The sequence below is a fragment of the Belonocnema kinseyi genome, chromosome 5, assembly GCF_010883055.1.
Source record: "Belonocnema kinseyi isolate 2016_QV_RU_SX_M_011 chromosome 5, B_treatae_v1, whole genome shotgun sequence".
In the NCBI taxonomy this organism is placed as follows: domain Eukaryota; kingdom Metazoa; phylum Arthropoda; class Insecta; order Hymenoptera; family Cynipidae; genus Belonocnema; species Belonocnema kinseyi.
Genome location: NC_046661.1, coordinates 138,953,608 through 138,979,410, shown reverse-complemented (window position 1 = coordinate 138,979,410; position 25,803 = coordinate 138,953,608). Strand labels below are relative to the sequence as shown.

Sequence of the window (25,803 nt, the reverse complement as noted above, 5' to 3'; positions counted from 1 at the left end):
AATTTGTTTGTTTGTGTAATCCTTCTGTATTAGGATTTATTTAACGTTTTGTAATTCCTTTTGTAAGTTATCTTTGTCTGTTATGGAGACATCTCTGTATACAAGGGAGTTGATGAACGATTGTTTTTGAGATAGGTGATGGTGGGAGGAGGCATGTAAGTATCTGCTTGTATGCGTGGGTTTCCTGTAAACTTCATTTCCTAATGTGTTATCAGATTTTTTGTAAACCAATACGTCTAAGAAGGGCAATTTTCCGTTTTGTTCTATTTCCATAGTGAACTGGATATTAGGATGTAATTGATTGATAAGATCAAAAAACTTATTTAGTTCATCTCGTCCATGTCACCAGATGACAAATGTGTCATCAACGTAACGGAACCAGAATTCTGGTTTAAGTTTGGCTTGGTTAATGATTTATTTTCTAGATGTTCGATAAAAACATTTGCTATTACAGGTGAGATTGTGGATCCCATTGCTGCCCCTGAGGTTTGTTCGTAGAATTGGTTATTGAACGAGAAGTAAGTATTATTGAGACATTGTTCTATAAAAGGTACGAGCTCGGAAGGGGAGATTGTCAATGATTCAATAATATTAATTGTATCCGAGATTGGTACTTTCGTAAAAAGAGATACTATGTCGAAACTCACTATGATGTCTTGGGGTTGAATGTGAATCTGTTGTATCTTTTTAATAAAGTCAAATGAGTTTTGGACGTGAGTGATGGAGTTTCCTGTAAAAGGATTTAGTTTTGCAGCGAGGAAACGTGCTAGGCTGTAAGTTGGTGAGTTTATTGCGCTGAGGATCGGTCTGAGTGGAATGTTTTCTTTGTGGATTTTTGGGAGCCCGTAAAGTTTTGGAGAGATGGGATTAGTAGGTATCAAGTTAGATATTGTTTAGCTGACACGTTTAGAGTCTTTGAGAAGAGTCTTTGTTTTACTGACTATTGTTTTTGTGGGGTTCTTTTTAAGTTTTTTGTATGTATCGTCAGTTAGAAGGTCCATGATTCTGTTGTTATAGTTTTCTTTATTCATTATTACTGTTGTGTTGCCTTTGTCTAAGGGTAATATTATAATATCTTTATTTCGATTGAGTTCTTTAATTGCGATTTTTTTCTGTTTTGTTAAGTTTGAGGATGGAACTTGAGCTTGGCGTAAAATGTCGGCCGACCTGCGTCGTATGTCATTTGCTTTTTCGGGTGAAAGGGTATATATTGTGGATTCTGAATTGCTGATTATTTCTTCTTTTGGTATTTTTCATGGAGCTACAGCAAAATGATGTCCTTTAGATAAGGCTGAAATCATTTCATTGTTGAGAGGGTGGTCAGAGATGTTTTTTACTGTATTCATTAGTTTAGTTTGCTTTACTGGAAGTAATTTGTCAAATTTTGTTTTTGGGTGGATAGCTTTTTAATCCGTTGGGATTGGTCAAACGATATGCGGTCCAATGTGGACCAAATGTCGAATCTGAGGGTATTTGATAGGAAAAGATGAAGTTTTAATAGTCTTTTAAAGGTAGTGTGCAAAAGAAATTTGGTATGCTGTATGCTTTATTTAAAGAGAAGCGAACTTTTATTATGCAGAATCGATTTGGACTTAGAGATGTTCCCAAATTATTTTTCAGTTGTAAGAATTTTGGGACTACTTTGTTGTCTTTGCACCGTTTCAAAAAAGCTAAGGATGTTAGTAGCTTACCTTGAGAAGTCCTGAGCTTACTAAAGATGTTGGTTTTAGTAAGAATACTCTCCCCGTGGAGTTCCTTGATAATAGATTTTATGCTTTCACGATGATTCATTTTGATAAAAAGAGATATTTCGGCTTTCACTCGTGTAAAAAAACTACGAATTGCGAATCGATTCTGTATAAGACAAGTTTGCTTCACGTTAAAGAAAGAATACAGCAACAAAATTTCTTTTGCACACTACCTCTAAAAAGCTATTAAAACTTCACCTTTTCCTATCAAATACCCTCAGATTTGACATTTGGTTCACATTGGACTGCATATCGTTTGACCAATCCCAACGGATTGAAGTGCTTTCCACCCAAAAACAAAATTTGACAAATTACTTCCAGTAAAGCAAACTAAACTAATAAATACAGTAAAAAACATCTCTGACCACCCTCTCAACAATGAAATGATTTCAGCCTTATCTAAAGGACATAATTTTGCTGTAACTCCATGAAAAATACCAAAAGAAGAAATAATCAGCAATTCAGAATCCACAATATATACCCTTTCACCCGAAAAAGCAAATGACATACGACGCAGGACCGCCGACATTTTACGCCAAGCTCAAGTTCCATCCTCAAACTTAACAAAACAGAAAAAAATCGCAATTAAAGAACTCAATCGAAGTAAAGATATTATAATATTACCCGCAGACAAAGGCAACACAATAGTAATAATGAATAAAGAAGACTATAACAACAGAATCATGGACCTTCTAACTGACGATACATACAAAAATCTTAAAAAGGACCCCACAAAAACAATAGTCAGTAAAACAAAGACTCTTCTCAAAGACTCTAAACTTGTCAGCCAAACAATATCTAACTTAATACCTACTAATCCCATCTCTCCCAAACTTTACGGGCTCCCAAAAATACACAAAGAAAACATTCCACTCAGACCGATCGTTAGCGGATTAAACTCACGAACTTACAACCCAGCACGTTTCCTCGCTGCAAAACTAGATCCTTTTACAGGAAACTCCATCGCTCACCTCTAAAACTCATTTGACTTTATTAAAAAGATACAACAGATTCACATTCAACCCCAAGACATCATAGTGAGTTTCGACATAGTATCTCTTTTTACGAAACTACCAATCTCGGATACAATGAATATTATTAAATCTTTCACAAACTTCCCTTCCGAGCTTGTACCTTTGATAGAACAATGTCTCAATAATACTTACTTCTCCGTTCAATAACCAATTCTACGAAGAAACCTCAGGGCCAGCAATGGGATCCCCAATATCACCTGTAATAGCCAATGTCTTTATGGAACATCTAGAAAATAAATCTTTAACCAAGCCAAGCTTAAACCAGAATTTTGGTTCTGTTACGATGATGACACATTTGGCATCTGGTGACATGGACGAGATGAACTAAATAAGTTTTTCGATTTTATCAATCAATTATATCCTAATATCCAGTTCACTATGGAAATAGAACAAAACGGAAAATTGCCCTTCTTGGACGTATTAGTTTACAAAAAATCTGATAACACATTAGGACATGAAGTTTACAGGAAACCCACGCATACAAACAGATACCTACATGCCTCCTCCCACCATCACCCATCTCAAAAGCAATCGGTCATCAACTCCCTTGTATACAGAGCTGTCTCAATAACAGACAAAGATAATTTACAAAAGGAATTACAAAACGTTAAACAAATCCTAATACAGAACGATTACACAAACAAACAAATTGATAAAGCAATAAAAAAACACACTCAAAAAAGCAATTCAACATAACCTACGAAAGAAAGAGAGAAAAATGACCACCACCCTACCCTACATCCAAGGTGTCACAGAACAAATAGGAAGAATTCTCAACAAACACAACATCCAAACCATATTTAAACCACCTGCGAAATTAGGACAACTACTAAATAACTCTGAAGATAAAAAGGCACCCCTCAGTGATCCAGGAGTATATAAAATCCCTTGTTCTTGTGGCAAAATCTATATTGGAGAAACCGGGAGAGCGGTGAGCCAACATATGAAGGAACATGAAAGTAAAGTCAGGCTAAAACTTTCACGCAATCAGCACTAGCTGAACATCATATCGAAACAGGACATAACATTTTATTCGGTGAAACAACATTAATTGCAAAAACACATAACAAATTTCTAAGAAATCATAGAGAAGCAATCGAAATCTTGAAACACCCTAAAAACATCAATAGGGACAATAAATATAATACCAATCCGATTTGGCTTTCCGTTCTCACGGATTTTAAAAAAAGACTTGATTGGCCAATCATGTTCGACCAGTCCCCACGGTGGGGCACTCTGGCCAATCATAGGCATCGTAGAAAGTATACCTAAGGACATCATGACCTGATACCTCAGTTTCAGGTCAGCCCTAAAGATGTGAACTGCAATGTTCACAAAACGTCGGCAAACAATTCGTAGTTTTTTACACGAGTGAAACCCGAAATATCTCTTTTTAAAATTTAATGTTTGTGAATAACGAGAACTACCACATGGTGATTTGACGACGAGGGTGCACAGGACCACACAGCGGGTTGTGAAGCGCGTATTCTACGAGAACTTTTTAAAAATTCAAATTGGGCCAACTGTCAAACAAGCTACTGATGATAAGCCGAAGATCCAGGTGAACCGAATCGCGCATGAGGTATCTTAACACGTATTCCGCAAGAAGTTTTTCAAATTTAAATTGTTTCAAAAGCCAAAGTAACTAAAAATTTTCATTTGACGATACGGGTGCAGCGCATCGAGCACCAAGTAGTTTAATACGTATTATACGAAATCTTTTTAAGAATTTATATTGTGCTAACTGCCAAAATAACTACTTATGGTAAGTCGACGATCCGGGTGAACTGGATTGAGCACCAGGTACTTTATTACGTATTCTACGAGAAATTAAAAACAATTTATTTTGTGAATAATCAAAACAATTCCAAATTTGGGGTCGACGATCCAGGTGAACTTTTTTTAAATTCAAATATTGCACGTTTTCTAGGAAAATTTAGAAAAGTTTTATTTTTCAAATTGCTTAACTAATATAAAATGGTGATTCAACAACCCAGGTGCCTCGAATGCGGTCCACACCGATCGTCGGCTTACTAATGGAAGTTATTTTTGTTCTCGAAACAATTTAAATTATGTAATATTTTTTGTAGAATACATGCTGTCTGGTGCACCTGGATTATCGAGTCACAATTTTTAGTTAGTGTGGCTGTTCGAACAATTTAAAATTGGAAAAAGTTCTTATAGAATACGTGCTAAACTATCTGGTTCTCGATCCGGGTCACCCGGATCGTCGACTCATCATTGGTAGTTATTTTGGCAGTTGGCACAATATAAATTCTTAAAAAGTTCTTGTAGAACATGTGCTAACCTACCTGGTGCACGCACGCAAGCTTCTTTCACGCGGTTTCTTAAAAAAATTGATTATATTTGAATAGAAGAATTTATGTATTCACCAATCCTTTTTTAAAAACTGATCAAAATTTATTAGAATCCGTCTATCTTCGGAAATGTTGCTTAAGTTCAATTTCAACCAAATCACGTTCGACCTTGGGCGAAGCATGGCAGAGGGGAACAATAGCCATGCTTGAGCTATTATTCATAACCATTGAAAAAACGTGGGACGACAGTGGGCGAACAATCAAGCAGATTAAATCAAAAAAATTAATTTTTACAATGTCGTTTGGTATTAACCAAGTAATTGAATTTTCAATTAAGGAAACTTAATTTTCAACAAAATAGTTAAACTTTAACCCAAGAGACACATTTTCCACTGAAGACATAAATCTTCATAAAGAAAAAAGGATGTCTTAGCAAAGTGATTTAACTAAATCTTTGAAGTAGTTGAATACTCAAGCAAAGAAGAATAATTTTGAAACAAAAAGCTGCATTTTCAAAAATTAAATTTATACTAAAACAGATGAATTTCCCTTTAGAAATATAAATTTATAAACATAGTTTAATTAAATAGCAAGGTTGACTTTCAAGAAAAAGATTGGATTCTCTAACTAATTGTTACATTTTATCCAAAAAGTTGAAATTTCTCTTAATTCAGATGAATTTTTATTTTAAAAAGGAATTTAAAAACAAATAGTTGAACCTTCATCCAAAAAAGATTTCAGTTGACTTTTCAAGAACAAAATATGAATTTTTTAACAAAAACTAAGTTTCCACGAAAAAAGTGAATTTTCAATCCGAAATGTTGAATTTTTAAAACAAAAGGAATGTATCTTTATGAAAATAGTTGAATTCTGTACCATAAAGTTCTATTTTAATTTAACAAATATGAAATATCAACCAAAAAAGGTAGACATTGTAAACATTTTAAATAAAAAACGACAAATTAAAAATATAGGTGATATTCAAAGTTCTCCCCTCTATATCTTTCTTACTTATAAGCGCCTCCCAATTCGCACATCCGGTTTCTGTAGATTTTTAATTTTTCTTCGCATTTGTTTCATTGTCTATAATAAATTAAATTATTTAGAAAAAATGTCGGCCGTAGCTCCTACTTTCATATATTAAAAGATAAGATACGAAATTCGTGTTTAACATTTCCGACATCTTGCCGCTTAATAATAAAATAACCATAAAAACTATTTTCAAATCTATTAACTATAAACTATTACGAAATCATAAAAAGATATATTTTCTAAGTCAACATTTTTTAGACTGCATTAATATACCCCCAAACGTTCTGAAAAAAATAATTCCTGTACATTGTGTATTAGGCTTGTTCTACTGTAAGTCGGTAACGTTTTCTATTATACTATTTTGAAAGTTTCCATAAAAATCCTCCGATACTGTTTTTAAAACTTATTCAGATGATTCAAATATATCATTCGATCCTGCTGTTAATTTTTGTGCGGGAAACCACTCTACAACTATGGTAAGTAAAAAAAGTCTATAAATTGGAAGAATCACAAATTCTTACAAAATCGAATCAGAATTTAATATTTTGCCTCAATATATTTTTTTAATTCAGTGTTGCTCTCAAATTAAAGTAAAATAAGTTTACTTAAAATATCAAAAACCGGAATTATCTGATCCAAGTTATGTAAAGGCGCTTCAAAAATGTTTAAATATTTGCAAACATATTATCTTTATTTGCGTCTCCTGATTGAAGAAGGCATTACGTAAACTCACTTGAAAAATAACAAACAACTTTATTACCAGATATTCGTTAGCAAATTTCGAACGAAGGTTTTTTACCCGGCAAATAATTTTAACTTTCTTTTTTAATTTAATTTTTTCATTCGATTTTTCTAACTTGTATAATAAAATCTTTATTGAGTCAATTTAAAGCTAGAAAATAAAGTAAAAAAATTATAAATATCCTAATTTCAAAAATATAATTAAGTAGGATGAGCTTTGAACTATTTGTTTTTGTTGCGATATTGCTAATTTTCTAGTTTTTAATTTTTCACATGAGATCAATAGAGGTGTATTTTGAAAGCCGTGATGGAAAATTAAAAAATGATATATTATACTACTCGAAAAAGTAAGCGACAATTTTTTTTTATCTGCGGAGAAACACTGTAAGAGGGTGAAACAGCCCCTGAAAGATAGGAGTCCCAAGTGTCGATTGTATAGTTTTGTGTATAAAAACTAAACTCTTTTCGACCGAACCTATCAGAAAAGTTTCTTAATGATGAAAGATGAATAATGTAATTTTATCAAGAAATAAAAAAAATTAATATTTAAAGTTGTGCTAAAAATATTTTTATTCACAGGAAAAAAATACATTTTGTTTGAGAGAAACATAAAGTTGAAACCTTTTAGAAAAATAATTTTGTTTCAAATTAATGGGGATGGCCACCCCTAAAACTTGTTATTTTGTGTATATGATAATATATACTTTCCATGCAGGAAGACAATTAAGAAGATAGTTTTATAACGAAGCAATTAAAATAGAGTCCATCTGACAGGAATCAAAAAGTTAAGCAGGGATAAACCACCCCTCAATTATGTATAAAATTTCCAAATGAGTCTGAAATTAAGCAAAAAAATACAAAGAAAATACGTGTTGCAGACAAAAAAGAGGATGAAGGTAGTTATATATTTTTAAGAAAAAAAAAAGCAATAAAGATTGTACCTACCCCTAAACAATTTTTATACAAAAAGAGCGTAAAAATAATTAAAAAGTATACATAATATATAGACAAAAATAATGAGATCAGGTCAATTTACAATATTTCGATTTCTAGACAGAATTTCGAAGATGTTTTTATCGAATTTTAAACAATAATTAAATTTTTGGAAAAAGGACGGAAAATACGAAAGAGGGCATAGGATACTCAATAGGATCCTATACAGGTTCCTGCATTAGATCCTATGCAGATGCGCAGTAGTTTTTCTTCAAACTAAACTAAACTTTAGGCAATAATAAAAAAATAATTTAAAACATAATATTCAAAATGACATTCAAAATCACCTTGTGTTTTTTCAAAAAAATTTTTTTACAAACTTTACTATAATATAATAGCTAGAAACTAATAATGAGTCTCATCTGTTAAAATATTAAGTAAAGATGATATTATATAATTCGATAAGATTGTTAATTTAAACATTATTAACATTCGTTATCAGCTATTCTATTATTGCACATTCGGTGAAACAAGGGATGTTACATTTTTCAAGGGCCTATATGATTATTTCAATAACTTTTTAAATTTTGTTGAAAAATAATAAAAAATTTTAATTTTATCGCACAAAAAAAAAGAAATTATTATTACTTCTCATCCATAATGAGAAGGTATCAGTTTCATGCGAAAAATCATTTTCGCATATTTCATCAATTGTCGACGTTTTAAGGCCCTCTGAGTAAGAAAAAAAGTTTTTACGTCAATGTCTGTCTGCCTGTCCGGCGCACAGTGGGGAAATTTTACACTTTTTGGTTCAAAATACGATTCCGGCTAAACCTGTGGACCAATTTGGATGTTTTTTTTTTAAGAATAAAAAGCTGATAAATTTGTTCTATTTGATCTTCGCGGTGCTTGTCAATAATAGGAAAATTGTTCTCATCGCCGACGTTTTATAAATTTACATAATATAAATATATTATTTCATGATAAAATATACAAAACAAAATTTTATAAACAGATTGTTTGTTAAATATGTGTTTCCCATGAGTTCCCATGATTTTCGTCAGAAATTTTTTTTTTTCGATGTAAATTTTTTAAAATTAGGAACCTCATGTTCCCAAGTTCAATTAGGTCCGGCAGCTAAGTATCTTTCCACGTTGTGTGGAATGGAGGTCTTTTGGCTGCATTGGATTGGCTGCATCTTATAGGAGCCATAAGGGGTAGATTCTTATTGGGGGATCTTTCTTTCGGGTTCAATAAGGGGAAACTCTGTACAACCTGCAATCTAGAGGAGGAAGAGAATCTGTTTTATTTATCTGTAGAATGACCTATGTATAGGAATGTCAGAAAAAATTGTTTTGGGTCCGCGGTAATCCTTACAGCATTGGTCCGTTTTGGCTGTAGGGGCGGAAAACTCCAGGAATTCCGAACTTATCGGATGCCCCCTCTAGTAGCACGATATTAGGTGCGCGCATGCGTAAATCATGGGCGTAAATCATGAGAAAAATAGAGCACGTAGTGGGAGAACCAAATTAGTGTGCGTGTCGTACGTGTGATGACGTTTAATCGAACTTCTACTGTACAGGTCTTTTGACCTGAGCAAATATCGCAGCTAAGCTTAAGTATCATACATGTATATTGTAAATTGTTGTTAAATAAATTAATAAATTAACTAAAAAGCACATTATTTGGGCTCTTGTCGAATTAAAAACTCGTGTTATTTTTCAAAGTCAGTCCTTTTAATTTCAGAAAAAAGTTCTTTTTTCATTCATCGTCAACAGATTATATTTAGCGCTGCGTTTCAATACGTTTTGAATTTCTTTTACATACTTTCTCTATTTCTAATGTGTTTATGATGGATATTTTAGATATTTTTATTAGCGGTTTGCCTTTTGACCATAACCCGAACATATCAGAACAAATAAAATTCTGCTGGTTGCAGTATACTTTTTTTTCCTCTTGTTTATTTTTTGTACGAAAGCGGACATTTGTTTTGTATAAAATTGTGTATCTTTTCTCAAATAATCATTATAACAAAAAAAATTCAAAGCTGATCGTAATTAATGATATTCAAAATGTCGATGTCAGTTGTTGTTGTTTTAATTTATTTTCTAGAGTTAGGTTGGTGGAACAATAATTTTATTCTGCAAGCTAAGAAAATGTTTAAAATATAAAAAATAAATAATAAATAAAAAAGATAAACTTATTTGCAGGGTAGGACGCATTTTTTTGGAATTTTATTACAAATATACCGTACTAAAGTTGTTTGTTCTTTTTTTAATTGTGTTTATTTATTGCCTTCTTAAAATAGAAGGCGCAAGTAAAGATAGAAGGTAAACCTTAAAAAGGCCTGATACTAAAATTTTCAAAACTATAAGAAATCTACATTTGATCATCTTTCAATTATTATAGTGATGATGTTTAGTGCTGCAAAATTGATATTCATCATTAGTTGTTTATTTCGTGCAACAGGTAGCTTATCACGTATGCAGCAAGAGCTTTAAAAAAATTTAAACTTTTTGAATAACAAAAACTATTACGAATGATGATTCTACGCCCCTGGTACACCGGGTCGCGCCACCGCTAGTTTAGCAAGTATTCTGCAAGAACTTTTTCAACATTTAAATTTTGTGCATAAAAAAACAATTAAAAATGGTTACTCGATGACCCGGTTACACACGCTCGCGCACCATGGAATTCAGCAGGTATTCTAGAAGAACTTTTTAAAATTGAAATTGTTTCCACAGCCTAAATAACTGAAAGTTGTGAGTTTTGACCCTGGATGTTGACTCAACATTTGAAATTGGTTTGGCCACTGGCAAAATCATATATATTTATTTAATACGCGTAGAAACGTGCCAAAGTAATTGATGCGCGATTCGGTACACACTCAATCATCGACTTAATATTTTGAATTATTTTGGTATTTGGCACAACAAAAATGGTGAAAAAGTTCTCGTAGATAACGTGGTAAACTACCTGGTGCGCGACGCAGTGCATACCTGTCCTCGAGTCACCATTTGGAATAGTTTTTGTTGTACACAAACTTTAAATTTTTAAAAAGTTCTCCCAGAATATGAAATAAAGTACCTACCTGGTGTTTGTTCCCTTGCACCCGGATCGTCAAATTATTATTGATAATTATATTGCCTGCTGGACCAATTTAAATTTTTTTATATTCTTGCAGAATAAGTGTTAAGCTACTAGTTGCGCAACCTGATTTAAGCCGATCGTCGAATCGCCATTGGTAGTTATTTTGGCAGTTAGACAAATTTAAATTTTCAAAAAGTTCTCGTAGACTACGTGCGCGAACTAGTGCACCGGGGTCGTTGGAATTGTTTTATTTATTCACAAAATTTAAATTTTTTCAAATTTCTTTTAGAATACTTAATAAAAAAAACTGGAGCTCGATGCGGTGCACCCGCTAGTGCCACCTAGGGAACGTAGCAGTTTCTATTTTTCTCTTGACATCTATCGACATATGGAATAAAAAAATTTGGATTTTTGGCGCATTAGGTACCTTTTCTTATCGTACGTCTCGTATTTGTATTGTTTTTAAAAATTTTGTTTTTCTTGGCCGTCTGTATTCGCCTCGAAAAATTGAGGGAGTCAGAAATGGCGATGGACTAGTCCCGAAAAATATCAAGGACTACGCAGGCTTATGAAAAATATTGGATTAGTTATCCCGAGTTTTAAAAATTTGAAGAAAATGTAGAGTTTCGAAGGTTTCAAGGAAATACAAAATATTTCTGATGATTTCTTAGTCAATTTTTAAATAATTTTTTATTTAACTATATCTATTTCAAAAGGCTGTTTAAGTGAATTGTGAAACGTTCAAAATATTCCCAAAATTAGAAAAGGAGAATCTAAAAGATTTTCTGGATTTTTTTAAAGTTTTAAAATATCTTTCGAAGTTTTAGAAAATATTCATACCATTCTGAAATGTATTTAGAGGCTTATAAGAATTTTCGTAATCAATGTAGAATTTGAAAAAGACATTAAATAAACTCACTTGAAAAAGAACAAACAACTTTAGTACCAGATATGCGTTATCAAATTTCAAACAACGGCGACCTATCCTGCAGATAAATGTACCGTTTTCTTTCTTTATTATTAATTTTTTAATATGTTTAGCTTGTTTAATAAAATCATTATTAAATTAATAAATGAATTAAAACTAAGTTAAACAACAGCAAAACTCGTAATTTCAAATATAATTAGGTCGGATGAGCTTTTCGATGATGATATATTGAAGAATAAACACAAAACGCAAAGTTACCCACGTATCTTGTTATCTTGGACGGAAGTCATGACCTTGGTTTAGGAATACTTCGATTTAAAACGAATTTTCGAATGTTTAATTATATATTAAACGCGCTGGTAATATTCAAACTGGATTCCCGATGAGGCGATCGCCCCCATCCAAGGTTCTTAAATTGAATTCTGGATCCGCCCTTGGTAAAATCACGGAAATTAATTTAAACTTCTCGGTTTAACACAATTTAGAATTGAGATTACACGGGCTTTACAAAAACGTTTAACACCCTAAGATCAGAGAACACTGGAAATTAAAAGGAATAACATTCAATTTTCTTATCGACGCACAGTCGGCGAAGACAATCAAAATTTCATGCAGGGTAGCAAATTTTGACCAATATGTGATATTTTTTTAAAACTCGTAATCGTTCCCGCTTTTTACGCCTCTGCGACTTTTTCGATGTTTTAAGATTTTGATTTTAGAGATATCGAATACTTGTAGAATCTATAACCAGGATTTTTATTATACTTCACACCATGAAATAAGGGGCAGCATTCAGCGATTTTAAAGTAGTAAACCTTATAGCGAATTATTTCTGAACATTACCACTACAAAACTGAAAAACTTTAATCCCAAACCCCCACCCACACATTCCAAACCAACAAACCCCCAAACCCACAAATCCCAAACCTAGAAAATGTCAAACACTTAAATCCCAAACCCACTTATCCAAAGCTCACAAACTCCAAACCCACAAACCCTTAACCCGCAAAATCCTAAGCTCACATACACTCCAAACCCTTGAACACCAAACCCACAAACTCCAAACCCACAAACCCCAAATCTAAACACTCCTAACCCGCTCATCTCAAACCTATACACCCCCAAATTCACACAACCTCAGCCCCGAACACCTTATATCTACATATTGGCAAAACCATATTGTTCACAGGAAAGTTGCAAGATCATATTTTGAAAACGTTAAAATTGTAGTAAAATGTGTGGGATTAGATGAATATTCGATTGTTAGATTCCGCAATATGTTGCAGGTAATTTCATGCAACAAAATAATTGACTGTCAGGCAATAGCGGAATATTGTAAAGAAACATATAAAATGTTTATATCTCTGTATGGATGTTACAAAATGCCCCCATCAGAAGAACCTCAGGAAGGAAACAATACAATCTTCCAGAAAATACTTCTAAAAATATCCGAATAAATGATTGAAAATAAAACAACCAGGATAGCATTCATTATTTTATAATATTATCAGATATTGTAATAAGTTCTCTTAGTATTAAAAAAGAAAAAAAAAACTTTGAGTAAAGAAGCGAAAAATCTTTTGATTTCAAATCCTGCAGATCAGTGGAACGCAAATTAAAAATGATTTCAAATCAGATGTATGGATCTATAATTAAAATGTATAAAACATTTTTTAATAGTAAAAAATAGAATGTAGTGCAATGAAGTTCACCTTCTCGCGGTGCACTTTGAAAAACATGGAATAAGCTTTGTTTCTATGGCTAAACGAAGTACTCGATTTAATTTATAAATATAAAAATTGATGGATTCGTGGTTCGTGGATTCATGGGCATAGGGTTTGTGGGTTTGAGGTAAGTGGGTTCGTGGGATTAGAGTTTTTTGGTTTGGAGTGTATGAGTTTTGGGTGTAAGTGAGTTCAGGGTTTGTGGATTTGGCGTTTGTCAGCTTAGAACTAGTGGGTTTGGGGCTTAAATGTTTGATGCTCAAGTGTTTGAGGTATGTGAGTTTGGGCTTAATAGGTTTGAGGTTTTGTAAGTTTGGGATTTGTGCGTTTTGGTGTTTGTCGGTTCGAAGTGTTTGGGTGGGGGTTTCATGGTATGAAGTATACGAAAAATCCTGGTTATAGGTTCTACAAGTATTCGATATGTCTAAAATCGAAATCTTAAAAAATCGAGAAAGGCGCAGTGACATAAGAAAGCAGACACGATTGCGAGTTTGGACGTGGAAGACAAGGTTTGAAAGATGTGCCACGGTTGTACCTCTTGTGTAGCGGTTGATCTAATCTTTAGGATCCCCTTTTTTGATAGGTGGTATAATTCTCTTCTTCAACCAGATTATTCACAGCAGCAATATTTTCCATCTTCTATGAAATAGAGGACCCTAACACTGTAGCTCATCTTTCAGAGTTTGGCTCCCACGTCCAAATTCAGCAAACCAATTAAAGACTGTTGCACTTGAAGGGACATAGTTGCTCTAGTTTTAAACCAGAATTGGTAGTGATGGAAGATCATTTTCCGAAAATCATGCCTCTTGAGCAAGAGACGTAAGCTGACGAATCCAAACTAACATTCAGCCTTCCCGCTCCTGGCTCCAAACCAGTTGACTAGAGCATCTTGAAAACTATCCAAAAGATTAGGTCAACAAAGAGTGCTACCAAGATGTTCTGAAGCAATTACGTAACACAGCTTAAAGAAAACGACCCAATTTTTGGTAAAATGGTGACTATTTGGTTAATCACAACGCACCTGCTGATTGACTAGCGCTTTTTCAGACAATTCTGGTGAAATGCGGCATTATACTCATTCAAAATCTTCTGACCTGGCTTCTTGTTACTTCTGACTGTTTCGCAAATTGAAAAATCCTCTAAAAGGTTTACAAAATCAAGACGTTAAGGAAATGACGTAAGATGCAAAAAATCAGTCACCAGTTATTTCGAAAGCTTACTTCAAGAAGACTTCATGATACTCCCTGGCTTATAGATTCTTATACATACTATCGACTAGTTATAGTAACTTATTAAATTATTTAACTCGTTTTGAAAATGTTCAACAATCTTAATAATTAAACATTTGTTATTGTGAATTTTTAAATTCACGTCTGGAAAAAATAATATTTTTTCAATGATTATTACAGCGTTCCACAAGAAATGACGCCAGAGGCTATGGACATTGAATGCGGTGATGTTTCCCCATATCAGTGTAAAGAATCAAGGTATCGAGCTTTTAATGGTTCTTGCAATAATTTGTTGCATCCCACCTGGGGAATGCCATACACAAGAAGTAAACGCATTCTACATGCAGCTTATGCCGATGGTAAATCATTTTTTTAAAATAATTATTAGGGGTCCACACATAAACTGCTTTAACAATTTACCTAGGTAGATCAAGTTAAGTACGTTTCCAAATGATAAATTTGTTAAAGTTTTGCGAATTTTGCTAAATATAGCCCTGCAAGAGTACAGTACTATTGGTTATTTTAGTTCAAAATTTATATCTATGGTTGAAATTTAAACCATTTTCTTAAAATTTTGTTTGTACTTCACGAAGTTATTTTTTCGGGTTACGAAATATGTTTCATTTAGGAGTTAAAGTATTTGTTTTAAAATTCAGCCTCCTTAAATGAAAATATATCTGCATATTCAGTTCAGGGTTTAAAAATTTTGTTAAAAATTATTTTTTGTTTAATTAAACTAGTTTAAAGAAATCGTATTTCAGTAGAAACGTTTTTTTTCAAAACTGCATCTTTCATATTTGGAAATGTCCTTTTTCGTTGAAATTCAATTGAAGTATACAAAATTTGTTCTTTTCGCTTTAAAATTTATTTATTTGTTTCAACGTTTGACTTTTTTGACAAAAAATACATATCTTTTCCTTGAATTCTTATCTATTTGGCTGCTGAGCTAAGTTTTTGTTAAAAAATATTTTTTGTGACTGAAAATTTATCGGTTTTAGATAAAAATTCATATCTTTTAAAAAAATCTGTTGCGATTGAAAATTGAAAAGATTGGTTTGTAATTGAAAATATTTTTATTGGAAATTTTAGCAGTTCAACATTGTTCATAGTGAATTCAATACAGCATTTACAATAATCTTATCTAAAAAACTTTATTGTCCGATTTTCATGAAAAACTGCCTATTTCCCCTGTTTCAAAAAATGTTGGGCTATATTTCTTTTATTGGGAGAGAAGTGGTCAGAAATATTTTTAAAAAATAGTAATGCCGTTTAGTGAAACCCCTGATAGGGCGTCAATATTTCACAAACAAATATAATTAAAAATGTCTGCAATTTTCAAGGAATTCGTACTCCTAGGTTATCCCTAAGTGGGAAACCATTGCCACTGCCTAGAGTCGTCAGCTTCAAATTATTCCCCAACGTATCAATGCACGATAAACAGTTTACTTTAGTGACAATGCAATATGGCCAGGTTATTGCAGAAGATATTACGTTGGTAGATCGTCCGAAATCCTCACGTAAATGCCAATATATTAATTAATAATCATAGGATTAATGTTATGATTAACATTATAAAATTAAAATTTGCCTCTCTAATTATTTGATTATTATCAACCTAAAAAACTTTATGATGCAGCGGCAAATCAGTGTTGCTCAATAGAAAGGAAGCTAGATAAAGATTATTTAAAAAAACCTTTGTGCTATCCGTTTCTTATACCCAAGGATGATCCAGATTACAAAAACAGTGGAGTCGAGTGTATTGAACGATTCATACGTACTACTACTGATTTGGATCGGGGTTGTTCTATCAGAAAAGGAGCTGTGACACAGGTTGAAAAAATTATTCACTTTATAAGCAAGTTTATTTAAAATAATACCGCCTACAAAAAAAGTTGTCTTTTTATCAGACTAGACCACCGTATCAACACGTTTTTAAGTCTAAAGAAGTTGAATCCGCACTCTATTTAATGAAATAAAGGTAACTTTAAAATTAATTTAAACCTGACCTGATTAGTTTAAACAGACCCATGATTTAGATTCAGCGACCCTGGAAAAATACATCAATCGTGTTCCGCCACTTAAAAGCTTTTCTTCCTCAATATAACCTTGAAATCACCTTGTTCCTCACCTGATAAGTCATACAACCCCCAGATTCAAATTCAGTGACGCCAAAAACGTGAATGTTTAGAGGTCTACTCTGATGCACAGAAAACTTTTTTTGTGGGGCTTTGGAATATTACACCACCATTTTACCCGATATTTTTTCTTGCATTGCAGCTAGCACTTATCACACATACATTAGATTTGTCTCCAGTTTATGGATTTAATGATAAAGCCGCTGCCAGTGTACGAGAACTAAAAGGTGGTCGATTACGTGTCGAAAGACGAAACAATCATGACTGGCCACCGATCATTAGAGAGCAATATTTTTCTTGCAATGGAACAATAAACACTTGTTACAGGCTTGGTATGTATTTTAAAAAATTTTAATCAGAATAATGATCTTTTTCAAAATTCTAACATGTTATATCTGACCTTTGACAGCTGACCTTTAAGATTTCACATCTCATCTATAACTTTAAACTTTTACCTTTAATATATATGTTTCTCAAACTGAAAAGATGCTGTATATAAACCATGTAATTGATCGCATGACAGACTGTCAATGCCCTTAACAAATTTCAATTGATTTAAGGTTATTTTTAGAGATTCAAAAAAGGTTCAAAACATTGTAAAAATTGTCAGCAATATGAAAAAATTTTCTAAAATTTCGTACGAGCCCCAGTGGGACCAATATCATAGAAACGGAACCCATTCACGTGTTTGTACAATTTTCCTGATTAGAAAAAGATGCTAATGACCCAAGTGTTTATCGAGATAAATCCGAGAAATGCTTCGCATCTCTTCCGCATGCGGAAAAGAAAATTTTAATTTTCAAAGAAAGAAAATGAATGAGGAATTTAGGTTGTGCTTTAAAGGAGTTTAAAATAAATTTAAAAAGGTAACAAGCAAAGTTGGTTACCTCTTAGCACGTCCCTGAGCAGAAAATATCAGTGGACTGTCGTTCAACTAACTCCGTACATGCGTGCAATGGGGGACAAATAGACCAAATTTGCTAGTCGCCACAACTCTTTACCAAATTTGTACAAATCTTTACTCAGCCATCTTTAATCAGCCATAATGCAAAGCAATTAATAATGACTAAGCTTAAATTCAACTGATTTAAAGCAAAAACACACAACAAATCTCAAGCCCATAAAACCGAACCGCACATATCCCAAACCTGAATATCCCAAGCCCATAAATTCAAATCCGACAAATCCGAACTGTGAATGTTAGCCGCGCTTTTTGAGTCATGCTAATACACCATTAAGCACTTTCCCTTTCGAGGTAGGCGTGACTCACTCGGTAGGGGAAAGAAGTAGTGTGTGCAAGGGATAGAGAATTTTCAGATTGATCCCGAATTCTCGTGTTAATAATGTAAATAACACGTACGTTCCGCAACACAGCTCCGACCCAGGTTGCTGATCAATCTCTCTAGCAATCACCTCAAGTAAAGATCCTCACAAAGTCGTTATGTGAAGTTCCCCACTTTGGTCCATTAGTGGCCAAGGTCTTTTGTTTCAGGCGTCATTAATTCTACTGACACTCTTTTTATTAACTATTTGCTGCCATACTTTCCTGTCCTGGCATACTTCTCTAGCTTCTTTTATGTCCATGCATTCTTTCATGCAGGCTCTCGTGTTTCTGTGACTTCTTATGTCTTTTCTAACTAAGGTCTCATTCACACATTCTAACCATTCTTTCCGCGGTCTACTTCTGGGCACGCTGCCATTTACTTTACCTTGATACACTTGTTTCATTAGTCGATCATGTGGCATTCTCTCAACATGCCCGAACCATCTTAACCGATTTCTTTCCAATGTGTCTATTAGCGTCTCTACTGCACCACATTCTTTTAGAATTATCTCGTTACTTACTTTGTCGATCAGAGTTTTCCCGCATATTATGCGCATGAATCTCATGTCAATTGCGTTAATTTTACTTTCATCTATTTCTTGATAAGTCCATGTCTCGCTACCGTATAGTACAGTCGGTACAAATATAGAAATATGTATTGCCATTTTAACTTTATTTGATATATGTTTACTTTGGTAAGGGGACCTGCTCTACCAATAACCTTCTTACCTTCGTTTATGCGTCTATCTAATTCCTCATCTATCTTCCCGTCCCTAGTAAATAAGCTACCAAGGTATACGAACTTATCAACTTGTTCAATTCTCTCATCATTTAATAAAATATTGCATAGTGTTTTCTCACTCTTTCCTTCGAACACCATAGTTTTTGTCTTATTTGCGTTAATTTTGAGGCCCATGCTCTTCATGCTTGCATCTAGTTTATTCAACATTCTTTGTAAGTCTTCGATAGATTCTACCATAACCACCTTATCATCTGCGAACGCTATCCCACGTACCCTTACTGTTTGCAGATCCACACCCACTTCGTCGAAAAGAGCCATTATTAAACACTTGTCCATTAATTATATAAATAACCATGAAGACATAACGCATCCTTTTTTAACTCCTTGAATAATATCGAAACAGTCACTCAATTTCCCATTCACTCTTCCACTCGCTTTGCTACCTGTATGTATTGTTTTTATAGCTTGTAGGAGCCATCCATTGACTCGATACTCTTTCAGGACTTCCCAAAGTTTACTTCTATCTACCTTGTCAAAATTCTGATATTTTTATTACCCTACGAATAAGTATTTTTTTTGTATATTTTACTTGCGGTACTTAATAAGCTAATCCCTCTGTAATTATTGCAGTCGCTTTTATCTCCCCTTATCTTGTATATTTGTACGATAATTGCTTTTTTTCCAATCGTCTGGGACGTCTCCCATCTCGAAACATAATTTTATCAATTTACACAGTCTATGTGGTATGCACACCCCACCGTGTTTAAGCATTTCAGCATTAATACCGTCTACCCCGGCAGCCCTACCGTTATTCAAGTTCTTAATTATAACCCTAACCTCAGTGACACAGACTTTCTCAATTGAGTTTTTTATGACATCGTGTTGAACATCGCAGTTGTGGTGTCCTATAGCTTCATCTCCGAATTCTCTCCTAAAATAGTCTATGAAAGCCTCTAGTATTCCGTCTGATTCATATAGCATCCCCCCTACTATTTCTCATGCTGACAAATTCTGTACTTTTGTTTCCTTTCATTTTTTTATAAAGTAGTTTCCTGCTTCCTTCAAAGTCGTTTTGTATTTTTATCTCTTCTTCTGCTCTAATTGTATCTTTACGTTCGTTAACTAATCTTTTAAGTATCCTGTTTTCGCGCCTATAATCATTTCTACATCTACTTCTTTCTTCATTGCTAAGACCTGCGATGTTCAAAGTTCTCTTGTACGCTTCTCTCTTTGCTTTTAGTGCAGCCTGAATTTCATCATTCCACCACGCATCACCAGCATCCTTCCTACAACTGCGGTACCACACACTTCGATTGTACATCTAACAAGGATATCCCGTAACATTGTCCAGACGCTCTCTATATCTTTGTTTTTTATACGGTCCTCCCCTGTTGCCCTATCTATGCTTTCGATTATCTTATTTTGGAAATCTGTTCGAACATTCGGTTTCTGTAGGTTATCAATTTTGATTCGCGTTTGTTTTGTTTTCTTCGTTCTCTTTTTTCTCCATCCCCAACCTAAGTTAATTTCTGAGATCAGAAATTAATGATCAATATTGCATTCAGAACCCCTCATGACGCTTGTATCTTTGACTAACTCTGTTAGTCTTTCATCCGCAACAACAAAGTCAATGATACTGCGGTTATTTCCTCTAGATCAGGTGTACATGTGGTTCATTTTATGCCTAAACCAAGTATTTATAATGAACAGACCCCTTTCTAAGAATAGACCAACTAATTGATCTCCGTTATAGTTTGTTCTTGGATCCCCAAAATTGCCTAGTTCTCTTTCTATATCCTGATTTTGGATGTCCATGTCTCCTAGTAGAATTATTCTTTCCCCATGTTCGCAAATATTTATTGTGTTATTTAAAGTGCCCCAGAAGACGTCTTTCACTTCTCTAGGATCACTATCAACTGGCGCGTAGTATTCTATGATAAATAGTCATCTGATTCCTACTTTCATTCTAACCCACAGCAGTCTGGGAGATACGAAACCATGGTCTCCGAGATGCTGCTCTGTTCTTTCATTCAAAATGAGACCTACTCCTTGTTTGCCATGTGACTCACTGTCTACTCCTGACCATACTTCAAATCCGTCTTTCAACACGACGTTTTTTATGTCTTTGGTTTCCCATCCCTTTTTCTTTGTTTTAGGCACACATAAAATATCTAGTTTTCTCACGTCCATAGTTTCACGCAATTCCTTTACCTTGAGATCATTTACTCCACTAGCATTCGAAACACTCAGTCTACATTCGTCGCCTGAAACATGACCGTTAAATTTTCTGTGTGCATGCCTTTTGCCATTAAAAGTTCCAGTCCTTTTCGAGGCTATTTTGTAGTTTGTATTATTCATTGTTTAGATCATACGCCCAACTATGGTATCACCTTTATGCAATAAGTTTATTTTCTGAGTCATGCTGATAAAGTATAAAAAATTACTGAAAAAATAAGGAAATAAAAGTACGATTACATGCAGTCCTGCAAGTTATTTTACAGAAGCGAGAACATTCGTATTAATCAACATAAAATATATTGTCATGAAACATTAAAATTATGTGTTGGCAAATACTCATCCTACGAAATGCCCCCTACAGTACATAAAGTATAATTGCATGCATGTGATATAATGAAACATTTTGATGTGATAGTGAGTTGGTTTAGCGAATAAGCAAAAGAATTAAGTAACAAAATATTTCGACTACCAGCGCTTCTCACATCAGAATCATTTAAAGATAATTAACTAACGAATATGTGATGCAGTGCATGTTAATTTTATCAGATCTATTTATGAGTTACTTTATAGCAACTAAAGAATAACAACACAACGAACTTCGACAGCGAGTTAAAGTTTTCCTAAAATAATATTCTGTCTATTACAACAGCAAAATGTGAAACCAGATTAGGGTTTTAGTGGATATACAAGAAAGGGACGCTTTTTGATGAATGAATCTTGGAATTGTGAGTTCTGCATAAGGGATATCAGTTTTGTAAGACTATCTATTATGCATAAAAGCATTTCCCCCTGTACAGCTAAAAAAGGACATTGAATAGGTTTCTTCTTCCTTGGAAACATAGCATTTGGTATTAACAGTTATTTACAAAAAAAGACTCAGCCAAGTAGCTTTAGGTTTTGTAGCCTCAAAGTCTTAGGTTTTGTAGACGTAGAATCTGTTGTGTTGGATTTTGTAGGTTTGGGCTTCGAATATGTAGGCCCTGGAGTTTCTAAGTTTGAGTTTCATCAGCTTTGATTTTGTGGTATGAGAATAAGTGAGCTTGGGGTTTGCGGGTTTGGAATATGTGCATTTCGGTTTTGTGGACTTAGAGTTTGTGGGCTTGGGATATGTGAGCTTAGGAATGGTAACATTAGGTTTTTATGGAATAGTGTTTTGTATGCTTAGGATTTTGTAAAATTAGGTTTTGTGGAATTGGGGTTTCTAGGCTTCGGATTTGTGCGCGTAGAATATTTAGGTTTGGGATATGTGAGGTTTGGGTTTTTGGGCTTGCAGCTTGTGTGATGTTGACTGCATTTAAGCAATTAAGTTTAAGCTTAGTCATTATTAACCACTGTGCGTCATGGATGATACAGAAGGAATAAAAAGGTAAACTCTTAAATATGTATATTTACAAAATAAAATAATTTTGTTGGCTTTCTCTGCAAGTGTACATTAGAAAGGACAGTTTTCTGAATATTCAAAACAAAATTTAATTTGGATCGTCAAAAATTTTAGCGGCTAGCGAATTTTGTCGCGCAAGATGGCTTACTAAAGGATACTGATCAAAACGTATAGTTATAAGAATTCGTACAATATTTCATAATATAGGTAATATTTGTTGTATGTGCGGTAGAGTAAACCTACAGGTAACAAGAGACTTCATCGAACCTCTAGAGAATTTGAGAGAATATATACTTTATTTCAATAGATTTTCGCGCGTTTCAATATAAATATAAATATAAAGGAATTAAAATTTTAAAAGATTTTTTAGGATTGTAATAACATATTAAACGATGTGAAATATGTCAAGGGAATTCACAAATTTTTTAATTCTACAGTTTTTTCTTTGTAGTTTGTCTACATCTTAAAATTATCCCTTCAATATTTTTCAATCATTTATTTCAATACTGATTATCCTACAATCGTTTTTAACCCGATTATTTTTTATCATGAATTTCCTATAACCGCGAAATAATTGTAGGAATATCATTATGGGCATATCCTCATTATCCTTTAGTATTTTGTCATAGAGTCAGTTTAGAATTTCGCATGAAAGTCGCTGATGTTCTTTTCTACTATCTCAGTGTTGAATTTCCAATAGGCCTCGACATACTAAAGCGGGAATTTTGTGAAATTCTGAAGCGAAAACTATTCCATATGAAGGTTCGAAATTCAAACGTGTATAAACGTTTGAATTTCGACCCTTCATATGGAAAACAAAATATTTACTTGGCCGAAATCAATTCTTTGGTTATTGAAATTTGGCTTATTCGACCATATATTTTGGTTAATTCAACCAAATATTTTTGTTCATCCAAGTAAAACTTTTGGCTACTGGAAGCGAATATTTTGCGCTATCCAAAAGAAGATTTCAGTTATTTCAAGCAAGTATTTTTGCTGGTCTAACCACATTTTTGGTTGATTTGTCCAAAAACTGTAGTTCATCTAACCATAAAAGAAGAAACCAAAATCTTTTGTTTATTTGATTTACACAATCTTTCTTCTGTTTCATAAAACACTTAATAGCGCATTTTTCACATAATTACTTAATCCAAATCGATTCTGTTCCCGCATCACTTATTTAGATAAGAGTAACCGACAGGAAAACGCAAACAATTATTATTTTTTTGCAACGCGATGAACTCTCGCACGTGGACTGTTATCGTTTATTCGAGTATGCGAAAACGTATCAAGTCCATGCGTCCGTAACGTTTAGGATTCTTTTACCAAATAATTGATTGGAATCAACCAAATCTTTCGCTTTATTCTAGTAAAAATTCATTTAAATTATTTGGTAAATCAAACCAAAAGTTGTATAAAATAAATAATATATTTTCTGAAATCAGGAAACTAATTTCATCAAAAATTGGTTACTGCAACCAGCAAATTTGGTTAATTAAACTGTAATTTTAAACAGTTTACCAAATAATTTCTGAAATCAACCCAGCAGGGTCAGCAAAACTGTATTCCTGTATTAAGACAGTTTTTTCTGGATGAGGCTTTGCAATTAGACCTAAACTCCAAAGTAAAGAAAAGAAGGCCATTTAGCTCTTCAAGTCATGGGATTAGCTTGTCAAAGGTTGCCTTAAAAAGATCATGTGAAGCTTAGATGCCCTTATATCTGACAATCAATGGAAGATTATCAGCACATTGGTTGGCTTACATGACTTGGGGCACATTAATTATCTGCCTGAAATTGGTATTCCAAGTTTACTTAACTTCAGATTAAACATGATCGTTTACAAAACGTCTTCCTGCGGACCCCAAAATTATACTTTCGTGGGTACCTGGTTCAGAAAAGTATAATCTCATCTCAGTGATCAGAAACGATATGAAGTTAATTATGCTAGCTGAAATGCCTAACTCTTTGAAATTTGCAATGAGAAATACGAGAATTTGCACGTTTTACTTTTCAGCAACTTTTTTGAATGTTCTTTAAATTGAATACTGATATTGCATTTAGAGTCGCACATTCAAACGTTACGTAACGCAAATGGGCGCTGCTATCGGTTTTTTTCTTTCTACATGCCTCACTCGGCGATTTATTAAGATAAGAGTAAAATGACCAAAAAAGTCTGATTAATCCACGATCAAAATTCAATTTTTCTAAGCTCAAAGTTGGGACGTGATTTTATTCGCATCGCCCTAGACACTTGCACTAATTACACAGGCCCACACAAAAAAAGTTGTCTGAATTGTGTAAGAGACTAGTGTATTCTCATGTATTTAGAGCCGTTGAATCCGAATCTGACGTCATAATGGAGATTTAGTGGTAAAATTTTCCTCTAGCCTGGGGAAAAGTAATTTGCAGCTCATAAATTCACTTTATGTATTCAAACCGCTGAAACCCAATCTGACTTCAGAAATGCGTTAAGGCGTCAGATTTTTTCCCTAGTCTATGAGAAAAACTTAAAATCGATAGAATTCTGGGACCTTCTTATTTTATATTCCTACTATCAAAAAGTTATACGAACCTTTATGTTGCTTAAGTAGTATTTATGTATTATGGCTCGCCGATCGTCCCGAATATGCCTATATAGGTTCCTACATAGGAATCTACATAAGTGCCTATATAGGAGCCTACATAGGGTCCCATATAGGATCCTACATAGGAGCCTATATGTTTCACCTATAGGTGCCACCTATAGGAAATGAGATAGGATCCTGTAAAAGTTTTTATATAGTTTCCCTTATAGGATTCTATATAGAATTATGTATATCTTAGTGTATGGGGTCCGATCTAGGTGCGCTGAACTATTCTATGGCACCTACGGCTGCGCACAAGTTTTTTTGGTCTTCCAGAAGCACCTAGGGACATATGTATTATTAGGTATCAAGAGCTACTATTACTCGCATACTATTAGGTACTATTAGTTACGAAACATTAGGTACCTTATTAAGGAGAGTTCAATGCGAGTACCTATATGGGATCCTATATAGGATTATATATAGGATCCTATGACATTTCCATATGGGTGGCACATATAGGTGTAATATATAGGAACCTATATACGAGGGTGAATCAAATATTAACCGGAATTCTTTTTTAATATTTATTTATTTATAAAACAATACAAAAATACTATTGATTATTTTTCTACATAGTC

At 33.6% G+C, this 25,803-nt stretch overlaps 1 protein-coding gene across 1 annotated transcript in view; it reads left to right on the top strand.

Moving 5' to 3' along the window:
* The first annotated feature begins 14,970 nt into the window (after window positions 1-14,970).
* LOC117173917 (peroxidase-like) overlaps window positions 14,971-25,803 on the top strand; it is a 13,635-nt gene continuing 2,802 nt past the window's right edge. The window contains exons 1-4 of the mRNA XM_033362563.1: window positions 14,971-15,136; window positions 16,118-16,294; window positions 16,414-16,607; window positions 17,055-17,244. Coding sequence (XP_033218454.1) covers window positions 14,971-15,136; window positions 16,118-16,294; window positions 16,414-16,607; window positions 17,055-17,244 — 727 coding nt within the window. The remainder of the gene's footprint in view (window positions 15,137-16,117; window positions 16,295-16,413; window positions 16,608-17,054; window positions 17,245-25,803) is intronic.